This window comes from Pimephales promelas, chromosome 6, assembly GCF_988280905.1.
Source record: "Pimephales promelas chromosome 6, fPimPro1.hap1.1, whole genome shotgun sequence".
Taxonomy (NCBI): domain Eukaryota; kingdom Metazoa; phylum Chordata; class Actinopteri; order Cypriniformes; family Leuciscidae; genus Pimephales; species Pimephales promelas.
Window position 1 is genome coordinate 19,422,225 of NC_142774.1, and position 18,326 is coordinate 19,440,550.

The 18,326-nt window shown below is 42.5% G+C and overlaps 1 protein-coding gene across 2 annotated transcripts in view; it reads right to left on the bottom strand.

Moving 5' to 3' along the window:
* Positions 1 to 18,326, bottom strand: part of vps8 (VPS8 subunit of CORVET complex) — a 227,900-nt gene that overhangs the window by 169,987 nt on the left and 39,587 nt on the right. For both annotated transcript variants that reach the window (XM_039657435.2, XM_089132237.1), the window contains exons 19-20: positions 16,809 to 16,898; positions 10,491 to 10,537 (exon numbers count right to left, since the gene is read on the bottom strand). In XM_039657435.2, coding sequence (XP_039513369.2) covers positions 10,491 to 10,537; positions 16,809 to 16,898 — 137 coding nt within the window. The remainder of the gene's footprint in view (positions 1 to 10,490; positions 10,538 to 16,808; positions 16,899 to 18,326) is intronic.

Genomic DNA, 18,326 nt, shown 5'->3' on the forward strand with positions numbered 1-18,326 from the left:
AGAGTTGAGGTCTGAAAGCGTGAGGCAGGTCTGATAAAGACAGTTGCTGACCTTTACTGGCACTGATAATGCAAGAAACAAAATTACACAGGGGGGGGGGGGGATTGGCCTGTGACAAGGACAGAATATTACGATCTCATAAAATGAGACAGACAACACAGAGCATTGTCATTGTCTTTTGCTCGCCTGACATTACCACAACATCTGATGAACTGAAAGAACAACCAATGGCAGTAATAAATTACATTCCCCTATTTGTACAGCTTCTTTACACAATCTAATTTCATTTGTCTATATATATATATTTGAAGAAGTGTTGTCATCTGCATTGTATTAAGAGTTATACCACAGCTAATCTGGAAACAGGTGGTTTGAGGGGCAATGTGGAGTGGAATCACATGTTTGCATGAACATTAACGGTAAAGTAGAAAAGAATACACTAAACAAGTTTTGCCCAGAATTTCGTCAGAAAGAGTTTCTAGTTTTTGAAAGTCAGAGTCAGCCCGACTCCACAGTTTTGGGGCATTCAGAGTTGATATATTTCACTGCAAATCAGTGTATGAGGGGCTAAAGACTAGAGACTGTTTTCATTTGTCACACATCTACTAGAAACTAGACATATGCTTCTGTGTGCGTTTGTTGCGTACATCAATGATGTGTAAACGTACCCTTAGGTTCTACAGCAAATACCTCTCTATAACCTCCATCTTTGAAAAGAAGTGATGGGATGAAATTCTTTGTTTTAATTACCATTTTGTCACAAATGTGGTCAAGTGAGCTTAGCTCAATTCTTTCCCCACCCTTGAAAAGATTTCCATAATTTATGGCCCAACTCGTCCTTGCCATTGACCCGTCTTTCCTTCAATCTGTATTTTCACTGTTATGTGGTAGGGGTGCTTATACGGATCTTCTGAAATCATACAGCAGCTCTGTATCCTAAAATAAGTGAAGAAGATCTAAGTAAATTGGTTTACACACAAGTAAACTAATGTGATCACAAAACATTAAACTGCTTAATGTTACCGAGAAAAATGTCAAAGCCACAAAGAGGTATAGGACTTAGTAGGTATAGTAAGCTTTGGCAGTGTTGATGGACTCAATCTTCTTGATCTATGTTTTGATCATGGATCTGAATCACATCAATGTAAAATCTTTGACAAAATCAATTTTCTCAGCTTTATGTTTTTTGTTGTTTTTTTTTTGTTTGTTTTTTTTTTTTTTTTGTTAAAACAGTTCATTGAATTTTGAAACTGGATTGAATTTCGAGTTGAGACTTTCAACGCAGAGGGAAAATTGCTGTTGCTGCACTCCACTAACATACTTTGGGGAAAAGCTTTAGGACACTGTTCCTGGATCAGAGGAGAGGATGAGGTTATCTGCTGACACTGACTAACACTGACACACTTCTAGGGAGAGAACAGATGGAGATGATAATCAGCACAAGAAAAAGAGAGAGAAAGAGATGTGCAGGGCAGTAATGAGATGTCTGAGAGTTTGGCCCAGGGATATTGTGATGCCAGTTTTTCTATGTGTGCTTATCTATGTGCGTGCATGCATGTGCTTGTGTGTGTATTATTCCAAGGTCTTCACAAGCCACAGGCTATGAAAACAATAAGATTGGAAGAACAGAAAGAACAGAAAATATTTATGAATTATGTGCGGTTTACAAAGATATGATTCACTGATCATTTCTTACAGAACTGTAAAATTTATAGTATACAAATGAGATATTAAGGAACAACCAGTATCTTCACTTTGTGTGTGTGTGTGTGTGTGTGTGTGTGTGTGTGTGTGAGAGAGTGTGTGAGAGAGAGAGAGTGTGTGTGTGTGTGTGTGTGTGTGTGTGTGTGAGAGAGAGAAAGAGAGAGATAGAGAGATAGAGACTGTCTCTTCTATTTCATTAGCAGTTTTCTCATTTGAGGATGTTTACCATTCATCATTATTTTCTAATAGTCTGTGTGCATTTTTAAGTTTAATCAGATTGTTTATCCAACCAAGAAATGCAGAGCTTCTAAAACAACAAACAAGAACAAGTCACCAATAAAACCATGCTTATTTGAATAAGGACCATGGTAATAGAAGGAATGAGCGTGACGTCACCGTCGGCCAGAGTGTCTGCAGTTACTCACAGTAAGTGGCAAAAAGACTGAGCAGCTGTATATGTTTTCAGTGTGAATGCCGAGAAAAACAAACACAACACATATAAAGTGGGAAAGGGCTTTATTTGACAAAAAAAGGAGGTATATTTTTTACAGACTGCTATAGAAAGAGGAGCAAATATCGCTGCAATTCACAGAAACAACTGGACTCCAGTCAGCGAAAGGTGGATTTGCAGTTACCATTTGTGTCCATATGAATTTAGGTGTAAAACCATATTTTGTATTGTTATATATATATTAACAACTCATCAATTAAATATGTATCATTGCATATTCTGCATTGTTGGATGTTTTTTGAGAAACACTGACTAAAAAAAAAAAAACTATAACGTTTTAGGGCTGATGATATACAGTATATATATATATATACTGGCATATTCTGGCAATTCGACGCGTAGTCGTTGGTCACCCATGCATGAAGCGCCCAGCGCTGTGGATGGGGATGCCAGATCGAGCCGCGGGCTTGAGTGAGGAGATCTGCTCTGATTGGAATGGGCCACGGGGCTGTCTGTGACAGCCGCGTAAGCTCCGGGAACCAAATCTGATTCTCCCAGCGCGGGGCTATGAGGAGCACCGAGTGGCGTGAATCCCTGATTCTCTGAATGACCTGCGGTAGCAGAGAAATCGGGGGAAAAGCATAGAGCGGGCGGCGGGGCCAATCCTGGGCTAGCGCGTCCTCGCTCTTTGAGAAGAATATTGGGCAGTGAGCGTTCTCTTCTGACGCGAAAAGATCTATCTCCGCTCTGCCGAATAGGCGCCACAGCGTTTGGACTGTTTGAGTGTGCAGGGACCATTCTCCGGGGGAGACCAGGTTCCTGGACAGCCTGTCTGGACCGTCGTTCAGATGGCCCGGTACGTGCGTTGCTCTGAGCGAGAGCAGGTGACTCTGGGACCACAATAGGATGCGGCGTGTCAGATGAAAGAGATTCTTGGATCTGACGCCGCCCTGACGGTTGATGTATGATACCACGGCCATATTGTCGGAGCGAATCAGGACGTGGTGACCGTGTATGCGCGGGAGGAAAAACAGCAGCGCGTTCTCGACCGCGATCATTTCCAGACAGTTTATGTGTAGGGAACTCTCGTGGCTCGACCACTGGCCGGCGGCCGGTGAGCCCTCGCAAACCGCACCCCAACCCGAGTTGGATGCTTCTGTCGAGATGACTTTCCGTGCGAGAAAAAGTCCCCATGGTAACGCCCCTCTGAAACCACTCGATTACTGACCATGGCTGCAGTGCAGTGATACATGTCTGAGTAATCCTGATCATCTGGCGGCCCGTCGTCCACTCGCGGTGGGATACGCGGCTCTTTAACCAGAGTTGAAGGGGGCGCATGTGCAGAAGACCCAGCTGTAGCACAGCGGAGGCTGAAGCCATATAACCCAGCATCCTCTGAAACGATTTCAGGGATGTATGGGTACTAGGGGTGTAACGGTACATGTATTCGTATTGAACCGTTTCGGTTCGAGGCTTCCGGTTCGGTACGCATACAAACCGAACGGTTGCTTGGACCATTTTTCTTGCCGGCAAAATTCGTGCTGACGCGGCCAACACAACGTTGCGCAACATCCAAATGGCAAGGGTAATGAAAGCAGAACGAAACTGCGCTCCTCGTTATGTGCTTCACGGATCGTTTATCAGTTCGGACCAGCAACATCTGTGCAGCGCGAGCCGATCTCGATCAAGCAACACTGTTACCACACCGCGCTAAGAGATCCGGTAAAGAAAACATTTGAATTCGCCACTGAGGTAATAACAACGCTGCGAGATCTAGTGAGATGCATTCACATTTCTCCGTTATTAACCGTAGATCTCTATTAGATCAAACAGCGCTGTCATGGAAACCAGGAGAAACATTGTGCCGTGAATGAACTAGTACTTTACGTCCACAGACCAGCAACATTCACCATGGATTTAATATAGTAACATTAACTGGAACCAGTTTGGCTGGAATGGTGAAATGCTTTCAAGTACTTCACACATCTTTTTTCCAGCACTTCAAAATTCAAATATTATATAAATAAATATATATTTAAATGTTATTTTTAATGTGATGACCAAAACATTATTTGTTCATCCTTCAAAGATGACCCCCATTTATAAACCTGAAAGTTTCAAGATCTAGGAAAACTCACACTTATTTAAAAATATTTTTTCTTTAAACAAATAGGAAATTTCTCTGGCATTTCTTTCTTTTTGCTGTATCGAAAACGTACCGAACCGTGACTTTAAAACCGAGGTGCGTACCGAACCGTGATTTTTGTGTACCGTTACACCCCTAATGGGTACCCATCTGAAAAGAGGCGGCTAGGCGCTGAACACGGCGCGCGCGCTGTGTGGATAAGCGAGCCGTCATAGTGACAGAGTTCAAATCTATTGCAAGGAACGAAATAGTTTGACTGGGCTGGAGAGAGCTCTTTGTCCAGTTGACAGAGAGTCCCAGCGCTTCCAGATGGTTGAGGAGAACTGTGCGGTGCGACAGAAGCTCCGTCTGGGAATCTGCTAGAATCAGCCAATCATCCAGATAATTCAGTATGCGCAGCCCCTGACTTCGCAGGGGGGCGAGCGCTGTATCCATGCACTTCGTGAACGTACGGGGTGCTAAGGATAGGCCGAACGGGAGAACGGCATACTGGTAAACTTGACCCTCGAAGGCGAAGCGTAGGAATGGCCTGTGATGAGGGTTTATCTGGATCTGAAAATAGGCGTCTTTCAGGTCTAGAGAGATGAACCAGTCCCCCTGGCGGACGTGCGCGAGGAGTTTCTTGACTGTGAGCATTTTGAACGGTCTCTTCATGAGCGCTTTGTTCAAAGCCCTGAGATCTAAGATCGGCCTGAGGCCGCCGTCTTTCTTGGGAACCAGAAAATAACGGCCGTAAAACCCCGACTCGGTCATAGATGGCGGGACTCTCTCTATAGCGCCCTTCTGCAGTAGCTTGGCTATTTCTAAGCGAAGCGTGTTCATAGCAGCCGGGCTGACAGTGGATTCGAGCCGCACGCGCGAGCGTGGCGGGCGGCGACGAAACTGTAATCGATAGCCATTCTTTATTATGCTTAAAACCCACGGGGAGATGCCGGGGATGGCTTCCCACGCTTCGAAGCGAACGGCTAGCGGCTGAATGGCGATTTCGCCCTGATTGCTGCACATAGCGGGCTGGACACTGGGTGTGGGCGCGCTTATAATGTGGAAGGCAACGGGACTTGCACTCAGAGAGGAGTTTATGGGCCATGTGACAGAGCGGGCAGAGGGGGGACACGCGCACGGGCTCGTGGGCGTGCTTATGTTCTCTGCTACTGGAGCGGATAGAGCTCGCTCCGCGAGAATGGGCTCTGTGAGAGACCCTGGGCATATGGTGCTTGTGTGTGTAAGTGAGCACATGCTTGTGGGCACATTTTTTACACTTGAGGCTTTTATGCTCTTTTTGTGAACTCTCTGAGTAGCCGTGAAAACGGCTTTTAGTCGCTCGCAAGCGGGCAGGGAAACCGGCTTGATTGTGGCGTTGAACACTACTGTAGTCGGCGGTGAGACGGGGACTAACAGTGGGCGAAGCTTTGACGGCGGTCCGGCCGCGGCGGGAGAGAGCCGTCTTTTTCTCAGCTGTGCTAGGCAGACTTCTGCTGATCGGGCTTCAGCGCGATCTTGGGTCGAGGCCCCCGGGGAGGAGGCTGTCTGCGGCGGCTGTCAGATCGAGAGCGAGGGCGGCCGCCCTGTCTACGCTGGGGCTGCTGAGCTTGCTGAGGCGGGCGCTGCTGTGGGGTTCTGGCAGGAGGCTCCTGAGAGCGGCCTGTCGAAGAACTAGAGCGGCGGGGAAAGAACAGATTCATGGCCTGAGTCGCTTTCTGTACCTCGGAGAAGCGGTCAACGATGCCCTTGACGGCAGATCCGAAGAGCCCGGTAGGAGATATAGGTGCGTTGAGGAACACGGCGCGTTCTGAATCTCCCATCTCAGTGAGCGTGAGCCACAAGTGTCTCTCAGCGAAAACGAGGGCGGCCATGCATTTCCCCAGGGCTTGTGCGGCGGCTTTAGTGGCGCGAAGGGAAAGATCCGTAGCGCTTCTCAGATCCGAAAGGATGGGCGGGTTCCTACCGCTGTTCGCCATCTCGCACAAGATATCGGTCTGGAGCACCTGGAGGACTGACATGGAATGCAGCGTTGAGGCGGCCTGTCCGGCGGCGGCATAGGCGCGGGCATGGAAGTTGGAGGTCGCTCTGCACGCTTTCGAAGGAAGCGTATGAGAAGACCGCCATCTGGCAGAGGGCGGGCAAAGATGAGCGGCGACCGAGTCCTCGACGGGCGGCATGGCGGTGTATCCCTTCTCGGCGGCTCCGTCCAATGAGCGCAGCGAAGCGGACACATCGGAGCGGTTACGAGCCGAAAGAGGGGCATTCCAGGATTTCGTGAGCTCGTTGTGGAGCTCAGGCAGGAATGGTGCAGCCCGGCTGCAGGCGGGGGTCGGGCGCCGGTGCAGGAACTTCCCGTCCATGCGGTTCGGTGGTTGCTCGGAGGGGGGAAACCACTCGAGACCCAGGCGGTTGACGGCCTGCGAAAGGAGGCGCGTTAGTTCCTCCTCGATGCCGGCGCGGGTCCCCGCAGACTCTCTCGTCGATGAGCCGATCGACGACCAATCCTTGCTGTCAGAAGCGTGCAGCGAAAAAGAGTCCTTCTCATCCGCGGTGTCATCGGAGGCGACAGAGCGGCCACTCGGCGGCAACTGCAAGTCCGGCAGGGGCGGAGAGGGAGAGCGGTCGGTGGGCGGCGGTGGCGGCCCACATGGATCCGCAGGGGGCTACGGCGGCCTCTGGGAGCGGCTTTTTTTTTTTCCGCGGCGAAGTGAGAGGCGGCGCGGGAGCGGTTTTGACTGCCTGCAGTCGAGCCCGCAGGGAAGACAGAGGCAGGTCCTCGCAGTGGTCGCATCCTCCGTTGGCGAGGGCGAGCTCTGCGTGTTCCACTCCGAGACAGAGAACGCAGATGGGGTGGCGGTCTCCTTCCTTGAGTGAAGAGCGGCAAGAGCCGCAGGAAATTTGAGGCATCTTTAAAAAGACGCTCGGCTCTTTTAGGGAATGGAATAAAGGATACGCGTCGGATGGCGCTAGCTTGCTGGGCGGCTGAAGGTGGCAGACTCCGGAGCTCGCTAGAAGGTGCCCTCTCGACGACGGCGGCTTTTTCCCAGGACAGCGGATGCGTGTAGCTCGCTGAATGAAAAAGAATCGACGAACGAGCTGGGAGAGCGACCTTTATACACTGTAGCCACGCCCCTTTTGGCGGGCTGTGACGCAGTGAGCGAGCGCCGTCCGCTCATTGGGCGCGGACTCAGCGCCGCTCTCCCATAGGTTCGTGCATTCTCTCTGAGCGAACCAATGAGCCGCTAGCTAGCCCGCTCATGGTCTGCATCAGAAGAGACTGCGTTGACAATGATTACAAAATTATGGAATCATTTTTTGGCTTCAACTTCTCAGCAAAGATGAATCTTTCCCGTAGCGTAAGCTAGCTTACGCAATACGAGAGAACCTCTCGTAAGAGAACTACATTTTTTACCTAGACCCACACATTTTGTGAATATTCAAATTATCCTGTTTAAATGTTTTATTGGTTCATTCTGAACATTTTGAACAATAATTATTAAATCAAACAACAATATTGTTAATGATAATTTAAAAGTTAATTTTATTTTTTCCCAAAACGCTATAAATCCATCCATTTTTTTGTATCATTTTTAGTAAAGTCATTTTTAGTAAAGTGTCAAACCTCAAACAAATAGTACCAATTTCAACATATGCATGAAAAAAACGAATTATTAAAAATGATCAATTTATGATAACGATATTCAAAACAGGGATGGGCACCCCTCCAGCACATGCACACACACACACACAGGCTACATAACATGTGAGCAAAGCGGAGCAGCATGACGTTTAAATATAAGTAACAAAAAAAAAAAAAAATAAACATAGGCTACGTTTCACATTTGTGTTTAATAATATTACATGACTTATTTTTATTATTTCATCTATGTTGAGTAGGCTATGAAAAGGGAACCGCATGAGATGAGTAAGATAGGATCAAAATTTAAAAGCTGCCCAATATCGGAAAATATTTGGAGTGCGTCAGACATGATTTTGACCACTTATTAAGTTTTGTTTTGTAGAAAGCTTGTAAATTTCGTTTCATATAAATTGTATCTTCATTTTAATAAATGTTTCATCAACAAATTGACTAAATTAATACATTAGAAGTAAATATCAGACAATATAATCAGGACACAGAGGCGCGCAGGTGAACCGGAGCGCGTCTCATATATGAACCGAAACACCGCGACGCTTGCCTCACACAGGCCTGAGAACTAGGCTACAGAAAGCTTTAAATGTCTACTTTTAAACAAAACAATTAAAAACTAAAATAAATTGGCAACTCTCTGCGTATGTAGGCTAATTCGAAGTATGCGTTTCTCTCTATAAGCCTATATGCGCGTTCACTGCGAAGATGGCGAGTAAGCATCATCAAGGTTCTTTGTGGCAATTAAGCTTTATGCATACGTTGAGATGCGGAATAGGCAATTAAAAACGCTCATATGGTTTCTCTCCCATTTAATTAAATCAATATATGTGATTACTGATAATACAAATGGCTTAAACGATCTACTACTAGTTGACTAGAAAACTAGGACTCATTTTGAGGAATGAATGAACATAATAAACCTCTGTTCAGAGTGCCGCAGTGCTGGATTGTGTAGAGCGCTCATTGAATTTGAGGATTTATAGCATTTAGGCTAAAAACAGGGCTGGCACTTATCGCGGTTTGGAAAGAAACTGTATCTTGCAGTACATTTTAAACAAGGAAATATAGCGATTTGGCATGAAACGTTGATGGAGCAGTGAAAGGGTTCTGTCCACAGCAGAATGACACGACAAACTCATTTTTTTTTAAAATGGCGTTTATCGCGTTTTGGAAAAGAGCTCTTCATATATATATATATATATATATATACATATTGTCGCTTTAAAGGTGATTTTCTTTTTTTCATTGTAAAATACAGGGGTTGGACAAAAAAACTGAAACACCTGGTTTTACTACACAATAATTTGTTAGAATGGTGAGGGCCTCATTTTGCATCCAAATACAGCACCAATTGACAGATAGAAGTCCTTCACAGTGACCAGAGGGATTATGAGCCGTTCCTCTTCCAGAACAGTGTCCAGGTCACTATATGATGCTGGTGGACTCACTCCTCCAAAACACCTCAATAATATTCAGATCTGGTGACTGTCAGACCATGGGAGATGTTCAACGTCACTTTCATCTTCATCAAACCCTTCTGTCACAAGTCTTGCTGTTTGTGTTGGTGCATGATCATGCTGATACACGGTTTGAGCATCAGGTGCTCATGATCCTCCAGAAGGGTTTGGTAGTCCTCGGCAGTGTCGTGTCCATCAAATACAATCAGGATTGTCATGATAGTCAGCTCAAACCATCACTGATCCACCCGTGCTTCACTCTGAAGATTGGCCGCCAGGCATATAGATGTGAAACCTCCAACATTGGCCAGTGTTTCAGTTTCATTGTCCAACCCCTGTACTTCCCCTATCCCAATTGTATATGCAAACATCAAAAAAAAAAAAAAAAAAGCAAATGTAAAATTGATTTCCCTGAAAAGGGTTTATGACAGTCTACCTAAAGAAACCCAAAAGTAACACTGCTTAAAAGACAACTCTGGCGCAAAATGAACTTTTGGTCTAATTACACATTGGTACATAGTCAACTGTTCTCTGAGATTTGTTTTAATGATTATCGAATGTAAAGAGTTTTATCTCTAAAAACTGTTTAGCATATAACGCTAGTATATGGGGCATAAAGTAATGAAAATAAAAATCGCTCGTTAATACCACTAACAAGGCTCAAAATAGCCCAAGTCTAACATGGTAGCATAATCAGGGTCCCTTCATGCAAACCGAAGCATTGAGAACATTGTAAGTGTGCAGACCGTTTAATAAGAAGATATTTTATAAAGACAGTTCACTTTGTGAATACAGGCAGGAGCCATCTTTGGAAAACAGTCTTGAGAAGTCGAGCCACGAACGCTGAGCCAAGTGCGCTGGTGAGATGTGAACGAGCCAGAACTTGGCTCGGCATTCGTGGTTCGACTGGTCGTCCACAAAGCTTAGGTTGTATTGAAACCAGAACATTTAATTAATGCTTCAGACATGTTTGGCAAACTCATGCTTCCCAGAAAATAAACAAGCTCAGAGTCTACGGTGTCCCGAGTGCACACATCACCATTATATACAAGTGTTTGTACTGTATGAGTGTAGGACAAAAGGTGTTTATACACTCACGTCCTCTGTAGAAGGAGACAATAATCCACCATAACAGGAACCATGTCCTGCAGAGGAGACGAAAGAAGCAAGAAAAGACGGAGTGATAGGGTTTGAAGGAAAAGAAGAAAAGAGAGAGAGAGAGAGAGAATTCATGAATTAGGATGCATACTGTAAGAAACTGTAAACATACATTTTATAAATATTTACATTAAATAAATATTTACATTAGGGTTGCCAAAGTAAACTAGAGAATGAGAAAGAAATCTGTGTGTCCCCTAGACTTAATCTAACATAGAACTAGAGCTAGGTGGTAAGACAATATATATAACAACAGCAGCAATCTGTAAAACTTTAAACTGTTCCCTTGCTTTAAATTCCTTGCTCACTGTGTATCATATAGGGTGAGAAAGCTGGTCAAAATAAAAAGCACTCTTTTTTTTAGTGACAAATATGTTTTAAGATTTCTTTTAGATTTTTTTTCTTTTTTTTTTTATAAACAGCTTGAAAGCAATTAAGTTCATTCAAGCAATCTAACAATGGCTGAAGAGAGTGTTTATTGTTAAGCTGTAAGTAAAGGAAGATCGATTTAGGTGTTGTAGCCAAATAGATGAAAATACACACCATACTGTATTTATCAAAAATAGAGGCCAGGGGGAGCATATACTGGGAAAACAACCCAAAGGTATGTTGAAAGATGAGTGATGATGACCCAGGAAACCAATACAGTACCACAAAGTCCCACACAAGACCAAGTATGTCATAATCAAACAAATCAATGCAGCATTTGGATCTATCCATGAATCAGTCATGAGGTATCATTTAAGACTTAAAAGAGCCAATGCAATGCTATGTAAAGCTTTACAAACCTGATTAAAAAACATCATTGATAGAATTATCTGATTTTTGAAATAAAAGGCAGGTATGAAATTGGCTGAAAATTGGAAAAAGATTTTTTTTTTTTTTTTTTTTTAAGACATGTTACCACAGCATCTTAGACAGGAACAGTGCCGGTATGTAAGCAGTTATTGATTACTGATAACAGACCAAGACTGAATCCAAAAAAACTGTATCCATAATTTGTTTGAGGGAATGCAGAGGAATAATATCCTGTGTGCATAATGTGGGCCTAAGGTGATAAAAAAAGTCTTTACAGGGGCTTAAATTAAGTGGCTCAAACGCATACCATGAGAGGATCTCTCATAATGGAGATGAATTTTAAGGTTCAAAGCAATGACGCTTACCATAATGGTCTCAACTTTCATACATTAATATTTGGACTGGACAATATGCCTAAAGAAAAATATGTTTAATGACAAGAATATACACATTGATAATTATGTATTTTCCCCATTAACCATTAATGGTCTAATAGCCATTATTGCCAAGTAGATTTAAATGCAAATGCAATAAGTAAAACAATACAACTAAAAATCATGGCATGTTTTTCTATTATATATCTGGGAAATTTATGCTTCTATTTTTGCCTTAGTTTTTAAGGGGAGACAATAAATGGTAAAAGAGAAGAGAGGGAAACATGATTGGGAAAGGACCTCAAGGTAGGACTCGAACTCGAATTTAAACCGAGTTTGCCAGACGTCTGACTCATAGTAAATAACCAGCGATATTTATTTATATATTTTACAAAAACATTTTAATATATGATGCAACAGGTATTCTGTGAACAAATTACTGAATTAGTGTTTTGAACTAATTTTCAATGTGTCAAAAGTTTAAATCAGAGATGGAATAAAAAGGCATCTTAAAGGCATAGATCACCCAAAAATTAAAATGCTGTCATTTTTTACTCATTTTTGGATGAAGAATCCCTTTAGCACACAAGAATGCAAGTCATGAGTTAGTGAAGAATTGTGAAGCAACTCTAAATATAGCTGCGAGCAGCGATGGCGGGCCCAAGCCGGTGGCACCGCAACCCCGGCTCCTTTAGTTACCTAAAGGCACCGGGGTGGCGGTGCCGAAGGCTTTGGCCCTTTCATGATTAAATGTTAATTATGGCTTGCCATAGTCTGTCATTTTGACTAGTCACAATTATGTTACAGATATCTTAAATGATAATACAAACTATCCAAAATGTAATTACGACTAGACAGAAAGACATTGTTGATATCTAAAATGTTAATTTCCGGATAGGCAAACTTAGCTTTTAAATGTTAAAAGGGCTTGCCATACACGGACGTAGGCTCAGAGAGAGTCTCACCATATTCAAACCAAAATATCTGACTTCCTCTTGGTCTGAGCTAATGACTATGAATTAGAAAGTTGTCTGGCTTGAGGAGTACAATGTATATAACGATTTTTGTAACTGTAGATAAAAATAACAACCCCACTTTTGTCAAAAGGTGGCGCTATTTAGTCCCTGCACCATGCCCGTTTCTGAAACTTTGCACATGTCTACTGGCTAATAAATGTGATGTGTCTGTTGAGTTTCATGCAATTTCAAGCATGCTAAGAGTCTCAAAAGCATCCTAAAATAATTTCAAAGTTTGAAGCTTTGCCACGGCAACAGTTTAAAAGATATCAAGAATCCATTCACAGGTCTACATCTACCGTATGTTTACATTATACAGATGAAGTTTTTCATCTGTTTTTCATCATTATACAGATGAAGTTTTTCATCTGTTTACATTATACAGATGAAGTTTTTCATTCATATTATTACATGCAAGCATGTTTGATTTATGGACCAAGTTTTCGGACCCCGTTCCAGGGGGCGCTGTCTAGCCCCCCTGCCACGCCTAGGTACCATCTTCAGCCCGGGCCTGATGGCTGTGGGATATGACCTGTGTGCAAAGTTTCAAGAGTTTTCAAATCCGTTAAGGGCCTCAAAAGCCATTAAGAGTCTCAAAATCATCAAAAAAAAAAGAATTTTAAAGTTTGGTGCGTTGCCACGGCAACAGTATCAAAGATATCAAGAATCCATTCACAGGTCTTCATCTGCCATGTATTTACATTATACAGATGAAGTTTTAAGCAAATCGGGTAAAAATAAGAGGTTGATTTCAAAGCATTTTGAAAGTGACACACTTTCTGCTGCCAGTTGGTGGCGCTATAACTTTGACTCGAAATAGTCACATCCATGTGATCGTCCTCTTACAGCGAACACACTGATGAAGTTTCATCAAGATATGTTAATGTATGCTGAAGTTATAACACTTCCTGTTTCACGTTTCTCGCCATAATTTCGTTTCCTCGCCACGGCCAAACCGTTTGAGATATCAAAAATCCCCTCACAAACTTTCATCCTCAATGTCTTGACTTCTTGCACACCGAGTTTGATTGTGATTGGTAAACACATGCGTTGTAATTTGATGTATTTCTCCTAGGACAACTATTCAAACAACCCATAATTCTCAACTTCCATTTTAATTGTCGTAAAACTTAGAGCACGAAAGTTGTTTGGCCTGATGTGATCTATAATTGTACCGAGTTTCATATTAATTCACGCAAGTGTGTTTGATTTATGGACAAATGTTCGAATCCCAGTCCAGGGGGCGCTGTCGAGCCGCCCTGCCACGCCCGATGACCAGCTTCAGCCCGGCCCTGATGGCCATGGGTTCTGACCCGTGTGCAAAGTTTCAAGAGTTTTAGAGGATGTTAAGGCCCCCGAAAATGCCAGAGAAGTCGCACACAGCAAATAAAGGGTTAAAATTAACCTGACAGGCGCCCCTCCTCTCACTCACACAGAGAGACACTGAGAGACTGGCAAAATTCTAAGATTTTCTCTACATTCAAACAAAGATATCTGACTTTCTGTGGGTCCTAGCTAATGAGTGTCAATTAGAAAGTTGTCCGGCTCGAGGAGTACAATATACATACCGATTTTTGTAACTCTAGTTAAAACTAACAACCCCACTTTTTTCAAAAGGTGGCGCTACTGAGCCCTCACCACGCCCGTTTCTGAAACTTTGCACATGTCTACTGGCTAATAAATGTGATGTGTCTGTCGAGTTTCATGCGATTTGAAGCATGCTAAGGGTCTCAAAAGCATCCTAAAAGAATGGTAAAGTTTGATGCGTTGCCACGGCAACAGTTTCAAAGATATCAAGAATCCATTCACAGGTTTACATCTGCCGTATGTTTACATTATACAGATGAAGTTTGAAGCAAATCGGGTAAAAATAAAAGGGTGATATCAAAGCATTTTGAAAGTGACACACTTCCTGCTGCCAGTTGGTGGCGCTATAACTTTGACTCACAATAGTCACATCCATGTGATCGTCCTCTTACAGCGAACACACTGCTGAAGTTTCATCAAGATCAGTTAATGTATGCTGAAGTTATAACACACTTCCTGTTTCACGTTTCTCACCATAATTTCGTTTCCTCGCCACGGCCAAACCGTTCGAGATATCAAAAATCCCCTCGCAAACTTTCATCCTCAATGCCTTGACTTCATGCTGACCGAGTTTCGTGCCGTGTGTTTGAATTCTCTAGGAGGAGTATTGCACATTCCATTGCGAGCGTTTTACAAAAAAACCTCAATAGCCGACTTCCTGTTGGATTGGGGTAAAAAGTAAGAGTGTGAGGTATAGATGAAACGATGAGATCAACATGTGTACCGAGTTTCATATTATTACATTCAAGCGTGTTTGATTTATGGACCAAGTGTTCGGACCCCGTTCCAGGGGGCGCTGTCTAGCCCCCCTGCCACACCCAGGTACCATCTTCAGCCCGGCTCTGATGGCTGTGGGATCTGACCTGTGTGCAAAGTTTCAAGAGTTTTCAAACCCGTTAAGGGCCCCAAAAGCCGCTAAGAGTCTCAAAATCATCAAAAAAAAGAATTTTAAAGTTTGATGCGTTGCCACGGCAACAGTATCAAAGATATCAAGAATCCATTCACAGGTCCTTATCTCCTATCTATTTACATTATACAGATTAAGTTTGAAGCAAATCGGGTAAAAATAAGAGGGTGATTTCAAAGCATTTTGAAAGTGACACACTTCCTGCTGCCAGTTGGTGGCGCTATAACTTTGACTCACAATATTCACATCCATGTGATCGTCCTCTTACAGCAAACAAACTGCTGAAGTTTCATCAAGATCAGTTAATGTATGCTGAAGTTCTGACACACTTCCTGTTTCACGATTCTCGCCATAATTTCGTTTCCTCGCCACGGCCAAACCGTTCAAGATATCAAAAATCCCCTCGCAAACTTTCATCCTCAATGCCTTGACTTCATGCTGACCGAGTTTCGTGCCGTGTGTTTCAATTCTCTAGGAGGAGTACTTCAAATTCCATTGCGAGTGTTTTATGAACAACCCTAAATAACCGACTTCCTGTTGGGCTGGGGTAAAAAGTAATAGTTTGAGGTATATATGAACGATGAGATCTATATGTGCACCGAGTTTCATATTATTACATGCAAGCGTGTTTGATTTATGGACCAAGTTTTCAGACCCCGTTCCAGGGGGCGCTGTCTAGCCCCCCTGCCACGCCCGGGTACCATCTTCAGCCCGGCCCTGATGGCCGCGGATTCTGACCCGTGTGCAAAGTTTCAAGAGTTTTTGAGCATGTTAAGGGCCCCAAAAGTGCCCAAATAGTCGTATAAATAATAATAATAATAATAATCGTTAGGAAAACAATAGGGCCTTCGCCCTTTCAGGGCTTGGGCCCTAATAACATGTTCTGTTGTCCAAATAAAACATCCACATTAAAAAAAAAAAAAAAAATATATATATATATATATATATATATATATATATATATATATATATATCGGCAACATACAATTGTGAATATATTGTGAATGTCCTAATTGCTAAAGAATCATAGTCCAATGAACATGGGTGAAGTAATTAAATGTGCATATTCCCTGGGCGGTAAAAAAGTGAGTCTAACAGACAGGCAGTTAGAGCAGCATAACATTCCACATTGCCCTAGATATACAGAGCTAAATCTGCCATTTGGCTATGGTGAGTGCCTTATTTTTGTGATGACAGAGTGCTTCTTAATGGCAAAAATAAATCTGAGAGTGAGCCAGACCCAGAGGCAGAGGAGAAATGTCATTAGTGAGCCATTATTGTATGTGATTTCCGCCTTATGATGAGATGCAGTTTAAAAATGGATGCCACAGGCCAAAAATCTGACATAAAGGAGCCTACATCGCTCTCCGAGTCTGCTCTCCTCTCTCTCACCTCACTAAAAAGATTCTATTATGCTGAAAAACTCTACAACTCAGTCTAACTCTCTCATTAAATAATATCAAAATTGTTAAATAACAATATGAAAAAATATTTCACTTCTTGAGCTCTGTCTAAAACTAACGATTCGATTTCCTAAAATAGCCATTTGAGAGTGCTTCTCTAGGTGACCCATTACCTGGAAGTGCTGCTCCATCACTTGGATTTTCCCTTGCTCTGGACACTTTTTCAGAGAGTGGTCCACATAGTGTAACAACATTTCTACCATCTGTGAAGAGAGAAAAGAACCAGAGGAATTTGCCTTTTTTTTTTTTTTTGCTCAAAAAATAAATAAATGGTGAATAGTTTTTATATACCTATAAGAAGTTAATTGAGCCATCATAGCTATCATTTACAGCTCTTTATTTACAGATAGATATTGATAGATATGAAATTGAGTCTCAAAAGAAAAAAAAGTTCTTATTATAATAGAGGCAGGATTCAAATTAGATCATTTGTTGAGTTAGAGAGTAGAACTCAAAGAGTTAATTATTTACTTTACTTTATACATAATTGTCAGACGAGTCTGAAATTTTCCTTGCCGTGTCTATGTTTACAACATCTAACATACATTCTACATCAACATAGACATAAACATCACATATTATACATATTATATAGCACAAAATAAATATGCATCGCATATTTTAATATTAAGTTTATTAACCATTTTAGGGTTTCCCCTTTTTTTTAGGTATTACCACTTAGCAAACTAAAGTAAATCAGCGGGTGCTGCAAAATGTCCTTTGGCTAAGTATGCCAACACTGGATACAGCAACAGCGCCCCAGACAACCACGCTTCCCCATCCATGTATGATGTCACACAGTGAGAACTTATTTTACTTATGAGGACGTATTCATGATGAACTAAAGACTGGCCATAAGACCTACTAACTGTCTTCAGAACACCTCTAGTGGTACTTTATGGCCTAGACAAGCCTCTTTTTCTTAGTGTGTAGGGCTGGGACAATAAATGCATTCGATGCATGGTGAATCGAGAAATTATTCTGGATCGATTCTGAGATTTTCAAAATGCATCACGATTCAATCTCAAATCAATTCTGAGCTTAGATTTTACAGGCATTTAATACAGCCAAACTCTGCTTGCTTCCAATGCCTTACGCGTACCACTTGAACGTTTTATAAAATAATGTAAAGTATGAATTAAAAAAAAATCATAAAGTTCAAACAGGTTGAAGCGAATTACAAGGGTGATTACAGTGGGTACGGAAAGTATTCAGACCCGCTTACATTTTTCACTCTTTGTTATTTTGCAGCCATTTGCTAAAATCATTTAAGTTTTTTTTTCCCTCATTATTGTACACACAGCACCCCATATTGACAGAAACACACAGAATTGTTGACATTTTTGCACATTTATTAAGAAAGAAAAACTGAAATATCACATGGTCCTAAGCAGTGTTGGAGGTAACGAGTTACAAAGTAACGAATTACAGTAACAATATTACTTTTTTGGGTAACGAAGTAAAGTAACGCATTACACTAAAAACTACAAAAACTACTACTAAGGTAACTACATTACCTTACTATACTATAGGAACGCACTTTCCTGCGTTACCCAAGCCGTGTTTGACTGTGTGGAAAGTTCCGTCTAGTGGTGCGTGTGTACCGTTGCCACAGAGACCGATTTGAGTGA